Here is a 19048-nt window from a genome sequence, read left to right as displayed (position 1 = left end):
CGCCCCCACCCCTCCTGGCATGACTCAGGAGACCATGAGCAAATGGGTTTTTAGATTTGCATTGATATTAAAATGATGATGTCCGTTATGTTGTCTATTATTCTAGTAATGTTTAACAGTACAGCTTTGAGTTTTTGGAATGTCACTCTATAAAAACTAAAACAGTTATGTGATGAACTGTAAACCCCCATGTAAGTTTGGACTTTCTGCATGTGGCCAGGGTGGTGGATGTCATTAAGGAGCCAGCACTGCAGGTGGAGGAAGAGCAACTGGTCCCAACTGATGAGGAAGCCTTGGCAGTTGTAACTCCAGAGGTCCATGCCCAGGATGAAGCACAAGCTGTGGTGAGAAATTTCCAGTATTTGCCAACGTGTGTCTCTGCATTCTAACGAGTCAAATGTATAAGTCTGTAGAGGATTCTCAATGAACGCATCTTTGCGGATACTGTTCTGGTACTGTTCCTGAAAATCTGCCTTTTACAGAAAGAAAAAATCTAAGTCAAATTCAGTATATCAGAACAACACCTGGATATCTTTAAATCCAGACTTAAGACCTACAAAATTGCTTGTACATTACATATTTCCATGTCCCTTTTTTTCTGTCCTCCTTTCTGCCTCATCATTCATCTCAGTGTTTTCTCTTTATTTTCTTTTATTCTCTTGGTATTTGGTGGTACAGTGCAGCAGCAGGTGGCTTGGAGCTCCTGGACTGTGGGTTTGCAACCAGCTTAGTTTGTGTGTATTTTGAATATTCTCTCCGTTTACATGGGTTTCCTCCCACAGTCCAAAGACATGTTTCAGGTCAAATAGTGACTGTAAAGTGTGTGTATGATTGAATGGGTGTATGTGATTGCTCTGCAATGGACTAGCATCTGGTTTTAACACTTTGATATAAAGTTGCAAGATTTCTGAGATGGTTGTGAGACAACTGAGAAGAGGACACACATGGAAGGGGCAGGGGGGCTGCTGACTTTGAGGTGCTCAGTGTCACCAGGGCTTGTATTTTGTATCAGAATTTCTGTCATTGTGAGCTGTTTCTTGTGTGAGTTGATGGCTTGTTATATGAATTTTAACATATGAATTTGCTGCTCCAAATTTGTCTAATATGAGCATTTGTTATATGAGAGAACCCTTTTTTTCATGATGAGGGTTAAAATTTCCTGGGGAAGAAGGCTATGATGTTTTTATTAGTTTCATATTGTCACAATTCCCTTATGAATAATGAACAAACTTACACTATACATTTACATTTAATCACTTAGCAGATGCTTTTCTCCAAAGTGACTTACACTGGACACCATGTAGTTACTAGCTCTCACACCCCACTCACCAAGGTGACCCACACTGCTAGATACAGTACTTCCAATGGGTCACTCATCCATAAATCAGTGGAACACACTCTCTCTGTGTCACTCACACACTATGGGGGAACCTCAACAGCATGTCTTTGGACTGTGAGAGGAAACCAGAGTACCCGGAGGAAACCCATGCAGACTCCACACAGACTGAGCAGGGATCGAGTCCGTGTTCTCTCACACCACCCAGGCGCTGTGAGACAGCAGCGCTGCTCGCTGTACCACCGTGCCACCCCACTAGCATATTATTTGGCACAGCATTAAATATCCTATCAAAACATTAGAAAGATCTGGTCTTTTGAATAACAGTTGATAGTCTGAGTTACAAAGGAAACTCAGACCATGCATGGGTTGAGTTTTCAGGAGGTGGAGCTAGAACAGAAGGTGGAGCCAGAACAAGTTAATGGGGAACTCATCAGCAGCTTGGGGGAGGAGGAGCCTGTCAGCAATGAGGTTTCGGGGGATCTGTCTCCAATAGAGGAGGAAGAGAAGGAAGGCCACAAGGATGAAAACATGGAGGAGGAGGCAACCCTGGAGGCTCTGGAGAGCAAGGTAAAGAGTAAACGCATACATACCCTGTGCAGACACATCTGAAAATTCTGGAAAGCTTACCTAAATAGTCTAATTTATTGAGGTTTCTTCTGGGATGATCAGTAGTGGAAAGATTTACTGCAGATGTGGCTGTGTGTGGGTTTAGTTTTTGGATTTGCATTGATTTTGGCTTTCAGGGATGTAAGTAATGAGGAAAGGCACAGTTTGGTAAGAAAGATACTTAGATGTCTTATACGATAGCAACATGTTGCAAAAAAGGTTTCATACACAATTTGTTCTGTTAGGCTAGGTACTCCATGGAGTACCATTTGCTCTTATTGTTGCAATAAGAGATTTTTGAAGTTGTAGCTTGTATGTCGTATTCTGCCTTTCACATAACTAAATACCCCTTTGGAAGATTCTATTTTGCTCTGAAAAACTTAAACTGTACTTTTTAAATTTTGACAGCTGTGTGGCCAATAGTTGAATGTCATGACCTTTAGGGTTGAGGTGCTTAAGTACTACTGCTGCTGTTTCATTAATTTACCCATCCAAGGGTACTCAGTGCTAAGCAGGATAGTCCCTGATCTCTAACAGTACAGTAGCTCAGCAGATCAGCACCATGAACAAGAGTTCTGATTTTGGCAATGAAATAGATCTGTTTAAATGTGTACAGGAATCAGTACTAAAATGTAACATGTATGTAATGTCAAGTGATTAATGCTAAACTGTACTACTTCAGGGGTCTCTTGTAGTTCTTTGACAAAAGTCTACTGTTTTCCCAAGGACCTTCACTGCAAAAAAAAAAATGCCAAGAACATTCATGTTTAATTATGTAGATTAGAGATGCACATCTTCAGACTGGAGTACTATTGACTTAAGACTTCTTCTAAAGTGTTGAGGCCAGGCCTTATCTGTCTTTTACTGTTTAGGCTCCAGACTCCACTGCAGCTCCAAGATTTCTGATGATATTCTGGCAGTGTCCACTGAACAGTTACTGCATTTTTTTTTTTATTTTATTTTCACTCCTTTGTACTTTGCAGGATGCTGTAGCTGCAGCTCCTGAAGAACCAGATGAAGGCCTGACTGAAGAATTGGAGGAGGCCTCTTCCATTGTTGAGAAGGAGGTATCTTCACCAAAAGAGGTGGTCCACTCATCAATAGAAGGGATGTCTTTATCAGGGGGGAATGAAGGACCCTTGCAGATGGAGAACAAAACCCCTTTGACAGCGGAGGACAAGGTCTCTTTGCAGATAGATAAAGACCCTGTATCAGGGGAGGGTGAGGGTGATGTTTCCTTGATTACAAGACAAGAAGTTCCTTCACAAGCAGAGGTGTCAAGTGTGTCAGTAGAGGAAGGAGAAGAAATGGTTAAAGATGAGGATGAGCCTGAACCAGAGGCACCTGCCCTGAAGGTACCAGATGAGAATGTGGCTGTGCCTTCAGAAATAATGCCTGTGGAAGAGGCTGTAAATGAGGAATTAACCTCTGGCTCAGAGCCTGTAGAGATGGTAGATGGTGCTGCAGAGCCTTGTTCCTCTGTAGATAGTGCAGAGGAGGAGCAGATGGTAACTGCTGTGGACATTGATCAGGACACCGTGCTGCTTGTGGGCTTGAAGGAGGTGTCCTATCAGCAGTCAACTGTGAATGAGAACAATCAAGAGTCAATAGAGGAGATGAAACACAAAGGAGGAAATGCATCAGAAAAGGAAGATGAAACCAAGAGTGAGAATGAGATAGAAGACAATGTTGAGATAATGAAAGAGGACACAAATAAGAAGGAACAGGAGGCATCTGTCATGGAACAGGAACCAGAAAGTCCTGAAAAAAGCTCAGATGAGACAACTGAACCTCCTGTTGTAGATATGAGAGTTCTAAGGAGAAAGACTAAGCAAATTCAACCAAAATCCAAACGGAAATCCAAGCGGAAGAAAGGGGTTTACTACAGTGATGAGGCCAACCAAGCAGAAGCATCCGAAGAGCCAGATGAGGATAATGAGGAGGAAGCGTTGGAGCCAAAGGTGGAAACTGCTGAAGCGAAGACTGTGGAAGTAGAAGAGGAAAGGACAACAACCACTGAGGAGGAGGCAGAAGAGAGGAGCTCTGATGATGAGGATGACCCTCCAGTTGTGGACAGAAGAGTTCTGAGGAGGAAAACAAAAATAATCCATTCGACGCCCAGGATTAAAGCTAAAAGACGCAGCAAAACCTAAAAGAGGATTGTGGACGTTAGAGTCAGCATTCCAGTATAAGATGTGGGTGAAGGGAGAGCTCAATCTTTATTTTTAGTACATCTTTGGGGAAAGTTGAAACTTTTATATAGAAAAGAATGGGGCGGGAACAAAGTTTTAGATTTTGACAGTTTTCTATAATGGATATTTAGTGTTTAGCATTGCTACTTAAAGGCAGTTTTAAATGTTTAAAAAAAAAAAAAAAAACCAACTTAATTCCTAAGTTCACTTTGCTCCTTGTTTTTGTATAGGAAGCAATGCTACTTTATAGCTTACAGAATTTTATGGCAACTATAGAACATTTTACTATAAATGTACTGTCAGCAGATACCTTGTGAAATGTGGATACACCATCAATGTTATGAAGCACAAGAAGAAAATCCCAGGATTGTATGATCATTGTGACAGTGAATAAAAGTCTTAAGCCATGATTTGTTTCCTTGGAAATTTTCACATATGCGTTAATACAATTTGACTGATAAGTTAATGGAAAATTGTCTGCCACTTCAAGTACAAGAATAAGTTAAAGTACACTGGCTGTTCCAAAGTGTTGTGTTTTTTTTTTTTTTTTTTTTGACTTTGACTGTTTCATGATTCTATATAATGTGTATATCACCTTTGAAAAAGACCTGATCAAAATATACAATGTAAACACAGATCAAAACATAAAGAAGCTACTTTGTTGTTGAAAAATTTAATAGACATTATATATAGTTGTATTAGAAATTAAACTCCAGCATAACAAGTTTTGACTGGATGCTACAAGTATTTCAAAATGTATAAGTGGTATTGGTGACACCTCCCTATTTTACCTTGGATGAACGAGCCTTATGATCTGTCCAAGTAGTGCTGAGAAGGATCATGATGGTGCATCATGAGTTAGGAAAAATGTGAACTCAAGCATTCAAATTTCGAATCCACAAATGCTGACATCCACATCTTTTTTTTTTCCTGATTCATTTTCCTTTAAAGAAATACTTCCTGATACAGAATGAGTCGTGTACTGTTTCAATGTTAGCATTTTTTCTTTTTTTTTTTCTTCATTCACTTAATTCCACCCTCCCATCTCTTAAAATGTAAATCCTAAATTTTAGTCCTGAATCTCACACATTTTGACTGTTATTCAGTGTTGAGGTAGTTCATCTAATATTACACATTTTCTGTGAAGACCCATGGCCTGTGTAGCTATGTCATATGGTGAGAGTGTAGGGGAGTGCTGCTCTACTCATATATAATATTCTTAATTGCAAAGCTTGATTTTGGTTTTACACTGTTATACAGGAACTTTTTTTGAGCTGCAACCAAATGGAGTAAACACATTTGTAAAAAAAGTCAGTAGAGGATAATTTATAATATATAAATACAATAAAACCCATTCACTTTATGTTCCTGTATCTTCCCCTATTAAAATGACAATATTATGATACTTCTCATTTGAATACTTCTGTTACATGTTCATTTCAAATATAGAACTTACCTTACAAACTGCTGTTTGGATTTGGTTGTACATTTCATTACGATTCATACATGTAGCGATGTTCCAAAATGATCAAAGTATCTGTTGTAGCAGTAACACAGACTTTACATCAGTGTATCTTCAATTACCTTTAAGTAAGATAGGACTTTTGTGGATTTCTGAGGTTTCCCCCAAACCAGTTTGTGAATAAAAATTTATATTGTCAAATACTTCATGCTGTATCTTATTTTATATTAGCACAATAAAAGTCAACAATTAAATACTGACTTTCCAATACTTTGTTTTACGGGACATTTCTTTGCATTCTCCATGACTGAATTTGGACTTTGTGTACCTCCTGATAGCTGTGTGGAATAAGACACATTTCTTCATTTGTCAGAGGCTTTTCTCTAAAGCAACATGCTGTGATTACAATGCAGTAGTTAGCAGACACTTTTCTCCAAGGTGACTTACAGTACTAGATGCACACTTCACTAAACTCCCTACATTCATTTACAGATTATACACCAGAGAAATGTAACACACATACACATGCTACAGGCAATTTAGAGTCAATTGCCCTGAAAGACATGTTTTTGGACTCACGGATAAAATCTATGTGAAGAGCGGAAGAACGTGAAACTTTGAGACATCATTACATCACCATGTGGTCATTTTCACAGGTATAGTGTGGCCCATGCTACATTTAGTTCTCAACCTTTATTATCCCTTGTTTTCTAGTTTAACCTGTTATATCAGTAATTATGCCCCCCATTTGGTCAATACATATTATATTGTCAACTTGTTTAGTGAGTGTGAAATAATTTGTACTGTCTTCATAGATTTTTTTCTTTACCGTTTACCTTTTGCATTAAAGGTTGAAAATATATAAACATGGCATTATATGTATGTATATATGTTTTGGGAGCATTTGTTAAGTTGTACTGTACATTAAGTCTTGAATTGTTTACATTTTAAGAAGGTTTCATGAAATTTTAGCACAAATAGGTATCAATTTTGGACTCAGGAAAGCCAAGTATTTTTACGATCAAAACTTGTTAGAATTATATCATTGATTTACAAGAATTCAACCTTACAAACCATTCTTCAGGAATCATCTTTGTAAGATGGGGAAGACGTGGGTGATTTAAACATTCTGACATCCCCTTAAATTACACAAGTTTTTAATTGCATTGCTTAAAAAATTAACGACATTCAAATTCACGTGTTTGAATAAATAAGAACTTCATTTGGAAAAAAATTTTTATTTTCCTCTACTAATCTTCAGACACGGAAGATATTAGAAGTATATTTTCTGCCTTGGAATTAAGTAGCCTGGATGATATCAAGCAGTGTGTCCTGATGGTCCACTTCACACTCAGTCCTTGTTTTGTCATGCAATCCAGCAAAAGTTCATTATACAAGCAATACTGCATTAATGCAGCCATCGTTTTCTGGGTTGTTTGTCACTTGTGCATATTTGCCTGTAAACAAAAGTCATTAAAATCAGTGAGGCCCTCTTGAAACATATAGTGCATGATTTCAAAATTCATTTATCACACTGAATGCTGAATTGGACCACTAATTATACCGAACAATAAAGAAATGCTAGGGAACAAAGAAATTACCACACTGTGAAAATGCATGTGGAAACCTGAATAAAAGGTCAAATAATTTTATAGAATAAGAAAAAAAAAAATCACAAATTGAAAAGCTGGAATGTAATATCTTCTTGCCAGCAGTAACTTCAGAGGTACAGTAGGAATTACACAGTTAAAATTATACACCCTGACAGTTTTGAAACATTCAACAGCAGCCTCCAGCATGTAGACTATCAGGCACTCACCCCAGATAACTTTGCCACCTTGTGTGACCAACCCAAGCTCGCTCACGTTGACCTCCAGGACTGTGCCTTTTGTGATGACTCCCAGGGATGTGTAGAGAGGTGATGAAGGATTCTTCTTAACCCCGAGGATGGGTAAGCAAAATGTGGCCTTCAGCTCTGGATGCGTCACATGTGCCTTTTTGAAACGCAGGCCCTGCAAAAAAAAAAAAAAACCCCAACATCATCCAATCTTTCCCTCTTGGTGAGATTCTGAAAACACTTAGCTATAACTAAAAAGTATAATTAATGATCACATGGTATACAGAACATTATACAATGAAAAACAATACAGGAAATGGAATGAAAATCCAAGAGGAACAAAACAATGAAAAAATTGCAATGTTATCTTTACCATTGGTCTTATGAATCTTTCATATTTGGGTGGTTTGCGAGTGAATCCATCTCCAACAAAGCAGACTTTAGTGACCATCCTTTTCCATGCTTTCTTCTGTCTCTTCCCTGTGCGGATGACTTTGAGCACCTCTGTCTCACCCTGTGCTCGCACCTTGGGCAGCGGAACTTCCCATTTACCCTAAGGTGGGGAAACAGACTCATGGTTACAACCTTAACTTGGCAACACAATCCTGTAGGCTATTTTTGGGAACTGTAAGATATTACTCACAGCTTTCTCTTTCCTCTTCTGCTTGATCATGTTGGAGAGGACCTTAGCACGGGATTGACCCTCTCTGTCCAGCAGATAAGCAGGCACAGCACCCTGTGGAGTCTTTTCATCATTCTTCTGCTTGGTTTTCCTTTGTTCATGCATTTTGATGCTGCAGTAACACAGGTGCCAGCCTTACACTTCAAAAGTTCCAAGAAATATACTGTACTCATCTACAAAATAAGAAGTAAACCTTATACAAATAAGGTGTGACACAGTCATCTCTGCAGAATGTCTTAAACAGAGCACTTTCAACATGGTATAGCAGAGTAAGGACTTCTGTGCAGCTGCAGAGGAAGCGTTGGAAGTGGCTTCAAGTCAATAAACTAATAAAAATGTGAGCATGAAAGAATCTGACAGCATGAATACTCACGTCTTCTTCATCTGGATCTTCTCAGCATGCCTCTGCTTGTGGTACAGTTTGGCTTTCAGTCCAATCATCTTCCTGGCTTTATGGGATCGCTCGTGAGCCTCTCGACCCTCCTTCTTTCTCTTTCGCTCATGATGGTCGAGGCGATAGCCATGGCGCTTGCGGTGTAACTCAATGTGCTCGTTCTGAGGCTGCGAGTGGAGGAAAAAAAGACAATCAAGTTTCACAAATCCTTCACAACTCACCAAATGCAACATTTGTGAGCTAAATTCAGAAAAATACTTTTATGTCCGTTACAGAATGACAGCTGTTATTAATGTTTCTTAGTGGGTCACTTCTAAGCTTCAGAAAAATCACAGCTTGTTGAAGTCAATAAATTCATTACTAGTCTAAGGCAACATAAACACCAAAGACAACTTATGAACTTGGCAAGACTCACAAAAAATATACAAAAGTAGTAATGCTTGATGAAAGTATCAACCTGCTCAGCTGCTTTATCTTTACTCCAATTTAGAGTAAAAATAAATACAAGTTAATTCTGATAATTCTTTTTTTCTTCTAGAATAATACAGCCTTGATTGTGATGGTACGATATCCGTGACATCAGTTTAACATGGGAAGTGTCTACTGTTTATATAGTCTAACAATCAAACAAGACTAGGAAATCAAGAAGGAGGAGTACTTTACTTTTTTTTTATTAGTGGACGGATTTTTAGCCGCCCGCACTGAGCCACGTGTTACTTTAGAACGCTAATAAAAATGGGAAAAGACGGAATCTTCTTACCATGTTGAACCCCGAGCTTTACGAAACCAGTCAATATCCCGTAAACTGCTCAATTCTGCTTGTTTAATCGTCAAATGTAGTTCTTTTTACGGATGTATCGCTGTTGTTGCTGTTGTTTTGCCGGACTTCGGACCGTAAAAGGAAGTTTGTCATGAACAACTTCCGGTTTTCAGAACGATACCGAGAATATGGGCCACTGAAAACTTCTTTCATTTATCTTTAAATATCTAAAATATTAATATTACTCTACGATATAACAGATGAAACTATTTGAATATAGGCACAATGTATGTTACTATCATATCATGTAAAAGATATCTCAGGTTTTAATGATAAATTTGTCCAAGACCGGAACGTTTGCGAAAGAGACCAATTTCTAGGGAAATGATTTCGATGATACACCGCATCTCTGAACGTGACTGTAAGTCATTCAGAATTTTCTTTCAGCTGTACGGTTCACTATTAAATTCTTACGTTTAGGTGACGTTAGTATTTACTTTCTGACCACATTTCGATGCCGACATAAGAGACACAATCAATGCCAGTCGGTCACTGGGTTTTGAGCTTAGATTCCATTACGTTTTAGAGAATTTATTGTTTGTTGGTTAACCACAGATCATCATGTTGGCTGTGTTGGTTTAAAATCCCACTCCTGATATAGTGCCCTTGATGAAGATACTTATCCTAATTGTTATAGTAAGAATATGAGTAAATAAATGACACAATGCACCGGCTAAGCATTGAATGAACTTAGAACTTGATAGTATTTGGTCTTAAAATAAATAAGTGAAAATGGAAGGAATAATAATAATTACTTCATCATGAAGTAGTATTATATTTGAAAACTGAATACATCACGAATATTTGTAACTTTGTTTTCATGTATCACTAATATATATAGTTGTAGTTATGTTCTGTCTTACACCGTGGTCTCTGAGGAAACGACATTTCATTCCACTGTACACAAGCTGTATGGAGGAATGACAAAAAAAAAAACTACCTGTAAACTTGTAGTTAATTTCATTGTTTTTATGCACCACAAACATGGTTATTGTCTGCGGTTGTGATGCACCGCTCACGTCGTAGTTGGCATTTGTGTGCATTTTCCTTACAGTGGACTGCTGATTTGGACTGAACGCGGAGATGCTCCTCAGAACTACGGTGGTTAAGAACCTCGGTTCCTCCCTTGCTCCAGATGGGGTAAGAGAGTGACCACAGGAAAGGCATCCATGTCTGCAGCTGCTTTGTCAGGAATTGATTTACCAGGATTTTCTGTGTAATGTTTTCTCCAGTGTGTTCGGCACTGCAGGATTAGAGCAAACACCTGGTGCAGGTGGAGGATACAAGCAAGAAGACGATACGGTTTTCTACCAGGTACTCTGATCGCTTAATGCTCCGTTTGCATCTTATATGAATCTTAATAATATCTGTAAATATAAATCAGTTTGAAATAACTTTTTTTGGTAATGTAATGTGTCTTCTTTTTTCTGTTTTATAGATGATGTCAAATCGGTGCGATCAGTCGTCAATCCAGATGTGTCAAAGTAAGCAGCTGTAGCTTACTGTTTTCAACAGACACTGTAGTGTGCACGATCGCTGCATATTCTTTTTATTGTGCTGTTTTCTAGCTGGTTCACTGAGAGCAGTGCCATGTTTCATCTCTTCCAGAATCCGCAACATTGGAATTATGGCTCACATTGACGCGGGAAAGACCACCACCACAGAGAGGATGCTGTACTACTCTGGATACACCCATTCTCTGGGAGGTGCGGATGTCATTTAGTGGCGAGTTTTACAAAAACAGCTGCCTTGGAATGGCGAAAACAAAACGTTACTCTTAGTTATTCTGCTGAATTGATCATTTGTTTAATTTTAAGCACTTAATTATATGGAAAATTTTTGATAGTATTTGGTCTTAAAGTAAATAAGTGAAAATGGAAGGAATATTAAGTATACAATTACAGGTACATCATTAGAGACTGACTGTTGGATTCTGTTTTTCACCTTAACTCTAGCAATCCTACTTACATTTTATTTGCAGATGTTGATGATGGGGACACAGTCACAGACTTCATGGCGCAGGAGAGAGAAAGGGGAATCACCATTCAGTCAGCAGCTGTCACTTTTGACTGGAAGGAGCACAGAATTAATCTTATAGACACTCCAGGTATAGAGACTTTTACCACTAACATGTAAATATCCTTATATAACACAGAGTTAGACTGTAGAATTTGTGGCATTTTCTTGTCCAACATAGTACTTCCCATTTCTCAGGCTTCACCAAAGAGATGTTGGCTCCAAGCATACACAAACCATACCTTATAATAAGTAATGCAATAGAAATTACGGTCAATGTCGTACATAATACAAGTTTATAAAGTGATATTTTGCTTCATCGTGGACTCTTCTGAATGATCATCTACTGTAGATTAGCGGAAACGTTTTGCAGTTTGGAAATGTGACTATTGAATAGAAAAAGTTTGATTATTTTTGGCAAACACATCAGGGAGACTCATCACCTGGTTGGCAGTCTATGCAGTAACAGTTGAAAAAAAGTGAGTTTTGCTTTGTTTTGCAGGACATGTGGACTTCACATTAGAGGTAGAGCGAGCCCTGCGGGTTCTTGATGGGGCTGTGGCTGTTTTTGATGCCTCAGCTGGAGTGGAGGTTAATGACATTATTTCTTTCACGTTGTATAAAGGCAGGGTAGATGCATTGTTTAATATCATTATTTTGTTACATAATTGGAGTGAGTTACATTTTCACCCACTTGTACAACTGGGTATTCTCCTAATCCAAGGGACTACAGCAGTGCCTCTGCTCTCAGTGCCATCCTCTTATGTGTAATTGCGCTACCCCTCATGATGTCGAAGTGTTGTCTTACTGTGGTGTGTGTGTATGTGTGTGTGTGTGTGTGTGACCGCAGGCTCAAACGCTCACGGTGTGGCGGCAGGCTGATAAGCATCATGTGCCCCGAGTCTGCTTCCTGAACAAGATGGACAAACCAGGAGCCAAGTATGATCACCTATGTTTGCCCGCTTCTGTCCAAAATCCACGTATTAACTCTACGAATGCCAATCATTTGAAGTGAATTTTTTGAGAACTATAAATTAATTTGTAATTTCTCTGTTTTAGCTTGTCATATTCCGTTGAGAGCATAAAGAAGAAGCTCAAAGCTAATCCAATCCTTCTGCAGGTAGTTACACATTGTTTAAACCTACTAATGTACTTTTATGACAATGTAAAGTTGCATATTTGTGAATGAGTGTTTGTATCAAAATTTTCTCTAGATCCCCATTGGCAGTGGAAAAGGCTTCACAGGTCTGGTCAATTTGGTGACCAGTCAGAGAATGATGTGGCCTCAGTCTGATGACAGTAATGGCAGAGTGTTTGTGACAAAACCCTTGAGCTCCTCAGATGACCCAGAACTCTTGAGGCATGTCAGAGAAGCTAGGAATAACCTCATAGAACAGGTAAAGGGCATGAACATGGGCATGAGTTTGGAGTATTTATACCGTCAGAAGTTGAAAGTACATATTTTTCAGCAGTTTATTGTAGAGACCATGATACAATAACATCATGATGTCTAATAACAGTGTGGTTGTTGTAAGTACAAAAGGAAGAAAAGTTATCGTGGCCGATGTTTACAGGTGGCAGATCTGGATGATGAGTTTGCTGAGCTGTTGCTGGGGGAATTCAGTGAGAACTTTGATGCTGTGCCACCCGAGAAAGTAAGTACAATCTTCCCTCATTTTTAGAAGGTAACATTCTTGAAAAAACCTTCATAAGATGGTTTCTCATAACTTGAAAATTTTAGTAATTACCATCACTTTTTTTGGTAAACATTTTGATGCATTCCTGAGCCCCAGAACTGTTACTCATTTATGCTAAAATATCCCCATGTCCCTTTAAATGGACACAGTTACTTCAAAAGTTAGCAACAGTTATCATAACACAACATTATAAGGCAGGTTCCAGTTACTCTGTAACACTCTATGTCTGTCTACGTGTGTTAAATTTGTTAAATGAAACTCCTTGCAAAGCTGAGTTCTCAGAACTGTAATGGGAGTGTCTCAGGGTATGACTGCAGTGATATAAATATTTATGGTATGTGAAGGAAAAGGAGTTCTTTCTCTGTGACTGTACTGCTGGAACTGGCTCTCTTTCCTCTTATGTGATAGAAATTTTCACCTGCAGACTTACTTGTTGAATGGACTATAAGCAATATGCAAGCAATGATTTTATGATGATGTGAATTTTTAGCTTAAATCCTTAAGCCTGTCAGGCTCATGTAGAACAAATGAAGGTCACACAGACATTAACATATTGCAGTGTGTCTGGTGTTGTGATACATTTACATTTATTTAACAGACACTTTTCTCCAAAGCGACTTCCAATGAACTCTACGTAGCGTTACCAGCCCACACACCTTATTCACCAAGGTGATTTACACCGCTAGAAGCACCACTTACTATGGGTCACTCATCCATACATCATACCTTGGGCAAAGGTGACAGCTGAATAGTATTGATACTAATAATACTTTTATGGGGCAGCAGATGGTACAGGACTCAGAGGCACTGGACTCATGGTTAGATTGCTGTAGGTTCAAATGCCCAGAGAGGAACTGCTGCTGTTCCCTTCAGAAAGTGCACAGAGCATGAGGTGACTTTGTAAAAACTGATTATTATAAATGTTTAGTTGTTGAAAAATACTATAGTATAGCAGTAAGCTACATTTATTTGGTACTGGACAGGATGTATCTCACTGTGTTCTTCCTCTGCGCTAAGCTCCAGATGGCAGTACGGCGTGTGACTTTGGCCCAGAAGGGGGTTCCTGTGCTGTGCGGGAGCGCCCTGCGGAACAAAGGGGTCCAACCACTCCTGGATGCCATCACAGCCTACCTACCTGCACCCAACGAACGCCACCATGACTTGGTGTGAGTCACAAAGAGTAGCATTTACGCTGTGTTCGTGTCATTCCCCAGCAGTGTGTGAAGAATACTTTTTTGTTGCAAATGTTTTATGACAGCATTTGTACAGTTAACTCTTCCATGTGACAAGGAAACACAATACATGTATTTGCATTTTTAAAAAATTCTCTGAAGCGGTCTGAATGAAATATTTGGTTATCGTGTTAATGGATTAATTGAACATTGTTTGGTTGAGTGACATCTGGATGGTTTAGCACACCTGTGGCAGTGCTCTGCTTTCTCCTTAGTGTGTGGCCTTTGTTCTGCTTTTGCTGCCTGCAGACAGTGGTACGGGAACGACCTCTGCGCACTGGCATTCAAAGTCGTGCACGACAAGCAGCGAGGTCCCCTGGTGTTTGTCCGAATCTACTCTGGGGCCTTGAAGGCCCAGTCTGCTGTCCACAACATCAACAGGAATACTACGTAGGTCATGCATGCATGGATCACATGGTAGAAACGCAAATGTGATTGACATCAGCCTAACCAGTGCTGTCGGGGGTCATTACAGGTCCTTCTCGGTGATCGTTGTTCATCATAATCAACCGTGCTTGTTGCCTTGCAATTTATTTTCACATTTTTACTCATAAGCATGTCAATGCTGAGAAGCCAGGGTGCTTGTGTTTCTCATAAGACTATGAAGGTCTTGATGTTCATTTTGCCCCCTGTGTATCTGGCAGAGTGGAAAGTGACAGTACCTTTAAATGAGTTCAGTATTTGCTTAATGTTACCTACGTATGTGCTTAAGTCAAATGAGCTTTCTTACTTATGAATTTTGAATATTTATGTTCAACATACATTACAGATCAGTTTGCCGTGAAGTTAAAGGAAATTAATTAGGCTGAAAGAAGAAAATGTCATACGAATGGTCTGTATATATGTTGTACATTTAAAAACAGCTTCCACTCAAAGATATTAACCACAGGACCTGGTGTTAATGAATCCCTCCAGGGAGAGGATGAGTCGCCTGATGGTGCCGTTTGCTGACCAGCACATTGAGATCCCCTCACTGACAGCGGGAAACATCGCCCTCACAGTCGGACTGAAACAGGTACCCATTGCTCAGGCTTCTCTCACCGTGGCAGGAACAAGCCTTGTGATTTTTTTCATGCAATATTTGGGTAAATTGCAAGCAGGAGCCATGGAGACAAGTAGGTGGAATAGGGGTCACTGGAGACACTGTCTCATGACCTGGAGAACAGATAAGTGCATGATTGTTCTGAGTTACTGTAGGATCCTTTGTGTAAATATTTTGGACAATTTTGTCTTGCTGATTTAACTTTCTTCCCTAAACATTGTGTACCAGTGTACCTTCTTGTACCTCTTTTCAGTATTGATTTTTTTTTTTTTTAGAACACTTTGGCATTGTCATAATTGTGTCCAATCACAGACTGTCACAGGAGACACTATTGTGGCGTCCAAGTCTTCCGCGTCCCAAGCAGCCCGCAGGCTCCTGGAGCTAGAGGAGAAGAAGGTGAAGGGCTCGGACAAAGAGGCTGAGACCCTGATCCTGGCCGGGGTGGAGGTCCCGGACCCTGTCTTCTTCTGTACCATTGAACCCCCAACCATGGCCAAGCAAGCAGGTGGAGGCCTTGTACACAACTATGCTAGATATTTATGATCTTTGAAACAGTGGCGAATACACATCCTTTGAGTTAAATCCCCTTGCATCAGTGCCTGCCTTAGCACACAAAGGTAGGGTAAATAACCACATTGTTGATGGTTCGCTGGGCTGGGAAAGGAATGTATAGCATCAGCATGGTAAGTTAGTGAGGTGTTAATGATGATGCTACAGTGTTCTTCTCTGTGTTTTCAAAGACTTGGACCATGCGCTGGCCTGTTTGCAAAGGGAAGACCCCAGCCTGAAAGTCAAGACAGATCCTGATTCTGGACAGGTGATTATCAGTTAGCAAATACTTTTTTTTTTTTTTTTTTTGCATATGATTATGTACTGGGTGGCATGGTAGTACAGCAAGTAGCACGAATGCCTCACAACTCCTAGGGCTGTGGGTTCAGATCCAGCTCAGTCTGTGTGGAGTTTTCATTTTCTCCATGTGTTCGCGCGAGTTTCCTCCCACAGTTCAATGACGCGCAGTTCTGGTGAACTGCTGACTTGTCTGCAGCATGTGCAAGTGAATGAGTGTGTGTGATTGCCCGGTACTGGACTGGTGACCCATCCAGAGTGAACTCTGCCGCAAACACTATGTTCCCAGGATGGGTTCTAGACCAGTGTGATTCTGCACTAGACAAGAAGTTATTGGTAATGGATGGATGGATGAATGAATGAATGTCACCTTTGTATAGTAGTATTTGCTGACTATTTTGAACTAAAAATGGAGACTTTTATAGAATATCATAAAACATTAAAAGGTACAATAAAAAGTGGGCAATAATATAAGATGTACATGATAAAGTCTAATGATATCATAAAGAGGCAGTTTATCTCAGAGGTGGGATGGTTTAGTTAAACATTCATTGTGGCTAAAGGAATATGAAACCTGTACAGTTTTCACAAAACCATTGTACAATTACAGTGAATTCCTACATTCTTAGGAGACATTCATAATTATGTAAGGGTTTTGGGAAACAGCCCCTTGACCTCTCCCTAAACAAGTACAGATAATTTCTGTTCATGTGTTTGAATATACATATGTGTTCTTTGTTTTAATAGACTATTCTTTGTGGAATGGGGGAACTCCATATTGAAATCATTCACGACCGCATCAGGAGAGAGTACAGCCTTGAGACTTACCTGGGGCCCTTACAGGTGGCATACAGGGAAACCGTGCTCCAGTCTGGATGCGCTGTAGGTAGGTCTCTCATATTTTCACTTGGCATGATGATTGTCTGCGGAGCCACTGCTCCAGCATCATGCCGACAACCCGTGGCTCTGTGCAGACACTCTGGACCGAACTCTGGGGGATAGGCGGCATGTGGTGACAGCAAGCCTGCAGGTGAGCCCTCGGGAGGAGACGGCCTGCGACATCGCCTACGGGGAGGGTGTGGCTGAGAACCTGGCTCCTGATTTGAAGGATGCTGTGGAGAATGGAATTCACAGCGCCTATCTCCAAGGTGACAGAGCACCGCAGCCAGTAACAGCAGCGATCATCTGAATTTAACTTTCAGTCGTGTGTATCAGGGACCCTTAGTTCAGAAAGCCATCGTGCTTTGGGTATTTTCTGCTTTTTAGAAAAGGTACTACTGCTGCTTGTTTTTTCTGATTGGGCTTTTGCATATAATAAATTTAGCTCACACCAGTAAAGGACGGTAAAAATCCAGCATCCAGTTGAATCAGCAGTTGTTCCAGCCCAATACAGTAGACACATAAAAGCAAGTGAGGTGTGGATTAGATCGGGATTAGTTTAGGACTTTGCACTGTGCGCTACCCCTTACTCCAGCTGTATGCACTGTGTGTGTAGGTCCGCTGCTCGGTTTCCCGGCGCAGGGGGTAACCACCGTGGTGCAGGCCGTCAGTGTACAGTCTGGGACCTCTGTGGCCATGGTGTCTGCGTGTGTGTCACGCTGCATGCTCAAGGTAAGGGCTGTGTATCTGCAGCTGCTACCAGCCATAGCACTTAGACACTACATTAAAATCTGTCCATGCACCACTGTTTTTGCAGGAATATTTATTTTAAAATATTTTTCCTGTTATATTTTACATTTATTCATTTACCTGACGCTTTTCCAAAGAAACTTAGTGTTAAAGCTACTTACAACTATTTACCCATTTATAGAGCTGGATAATTTTACTGGAGCACTTTAAGGTAAGTACCTTGTTCAAGGGTACTACAGCTAGAGATGGGATTCAAATTGGCAACCTTTGGGTCCAAAGGCAGCAGCTCTAACAGTAAATTGTTTATGTTGTTTTATACAGTCCTAGGTATGGTATGACAATTCTGGCAATGATTTTTTTTTTTTTTTTTTCCTGAACATATGTAACCCAGACACTGTTGAAGGGTAGAGGCTTAGGAATGTATGGCTCCTCTAGGCAATGAAGCAAGCAGGAGGCCAGGTGCTTGAACCGCTGATGAGTCTGGAGATCACAGTGGAAGCTGAACATCTGAGTCTTGTGCTCGGGGATCTGGCACAGAGACGCGGTTCCATCCAAGATATCCAGAGCCGCCAGGACTGCAAAGTGGTCCTGGCCTCTGTGCCACTGGCAGAAACCATGGTAGGTGTGGTCAGTCTCAAGGTTCCACCAATACCTCCCATTGACTGAAATACCTTTTCCCAGGGCTACTAGCAGCACATGCAGCTTTAACACTTTGCAAATCTATATTGGCTATATGGTTATGTTAGAATTAATCACTGTCTGTGCACTGCCTTTCCTCTAGGGCTATTCCACTATGCTGCGAACTTTGACATCAGGCAGTGCCACATTCTCTATGCAGCTGTCCAGCTATGAGGCCATGAACCCTGAGATCCAAAGTGCTCTTGTGAACAAGATGGCAGGGCTGGCATGAAGCAGCAAACACAAAGCTACCACACACAGAGGACCTCGTCATTTTCAGGACATCGGCAAGCTCTCCTGTTCCATGTGAATTCATTGTACATATGTGCAGAAGTACATTCTGTGCACTGTGTGACAGACTGAAAACTGTCTGGATAAACACTCATTCTGCCATGATGCACTATGCAGAATAAATAGTATTTAAGTATGATCATATAGAAACTTGCTTGTTTGTCACCTGTGTACATCCTTTAAGACAGGAAAGTGGTCCTGTGGATATAGTAATAAAACAAGTGCCAGTGCAGATACTAAGTGGACAGTGACTGTTACAATATACACAAAATACCCATCATGGAC

At 40.3% G+C, this 19048-nt stretch overlaps 3 protein-coding genes across 7 annotated transcripts in view; 2 read left to right on the top strand and 1 right to left on the bottom strand.

Annotated features, from left to right (window-relative positions):
• LOC108925030 (soluble lamin-associated protein of 75 kDa-like) overlaps positions 1–4547 on the top strand; it is a 19607-nt gene extending 15060 nt beyond the window's left edge. For all 3 annotated transcript variants that reach the window (XM_018736733.2, XM_029253020.1, XM_029253019.1), the window contains exons 11-13: positions 221–344; positions 1718–1906; positions 2929–4547. In XM_018736733.2, coding sequence (XP_018592249.1) covers positions 221–344; positions 1718–1906; positions 2929–4098 — 1483 coding nt within the window. In that variant the 3' untranslated portion in view covers positions 4099–4547. The remainder of the gene's footprint in view (positions 1–220; positions 345–1717; positions 1907–2928) is intronic.
• Positions 4548–6821: 2274 nt separating this feature from the next.
• nsa2 (NSA2 ribosome biogenesis homolog (S. cerevisiae)) lies at positions 6822–9413 on the bottom strand. The gene is made up of 6 exons (XM_018736717.2): positions 9273–9413; positions 8492–8679; positions 8080–8230; positions 7810–7989; positions 7419–7611; positions 6822–7056 (listed from the first exon to the last, which is right to left on the bottom strand). Exons 1-6 carry the CDS (start codon positions 9273–9275, stop codon positions 6989–6991), a joined length of 783 nt encoding a protein of 260 aa, XP_018592233.1. The 5' UTR covers positions 9276–9413; the 3' UTR covers positions 6822–6988.
• A 46-nt stretch (positions 9414–9459) lies between these two features.
• Positions 9460–19012, top strand: gfm2 (GTP dependent ribosome recycling factor mitochondrial 2). Of its 3 annotated transcripts, XM_018736861.2 has the most exons (21): positions 9460–9693; positions 10387–10472; positions 10565–10646; positions 10771–10816; positions 10941–11038; positions 11314–11439; positions 11851–11939; positions 12199–12287; positions 12408–12468; positions 12563–12745; positions 12923–13003; positions 14063–14211; positions 14527–14667; positions 15193–15292; positions 15632–15824; positions 16060–16136; positions 16913–17051; positions 17140–17313; positions 17661–17776; positions 18230–18412; positions 18576–19012. In XM_018736861.2, exons 2-21 carry the CDS (start codon positions 10416–10418, stop codon positions 18702–18704), a joined length of 2313 nt encoding a protein of 770 aa, XP_018592377.1. In that variant the 5' UTR covers positions 9460–9693; positions 10387–10415; the 3' UTR covers positions 18705–19012. The 3 variants fall into 3 exon arrangements, with proteins under 3 accessions (XP_018592377.1, XP_018592378.2, XP_018592379.1); XM_018736862.2 differs by lacking the exon at positions 18576–19012 and having other exon boundaries at positions 18186–18312; XM_018736863.2 differs by lacking the exons at positions 17661–17776; positions 18230–18412; positions 18576–19012 and having other exon boundaries at positions 16913–17047; positions 17140–17254.
• The last annotated feature ends 36 nt before the right edge of the window (positions 19013–19048 follow it).

The sequence above is a fragment of the Scleropages formosus genome, chromosome 6, assembly GCF_900964775.1.
Source record: "Scleropages formosus chromosome 6, fSclFor1.1, whole genome shotgun sequence".
NCBI lineage: Eukaryota > Metazoa > Chordata > Actinopteri > Osteoglossiformes > Osteoglossidae > Scleropages > Scleropages formosus.
The sequence above is the reverse complement of the archived record's forward strand: the minus strand, read 5'-3'. Positions and strand labels throughout refer to the sequence as shown.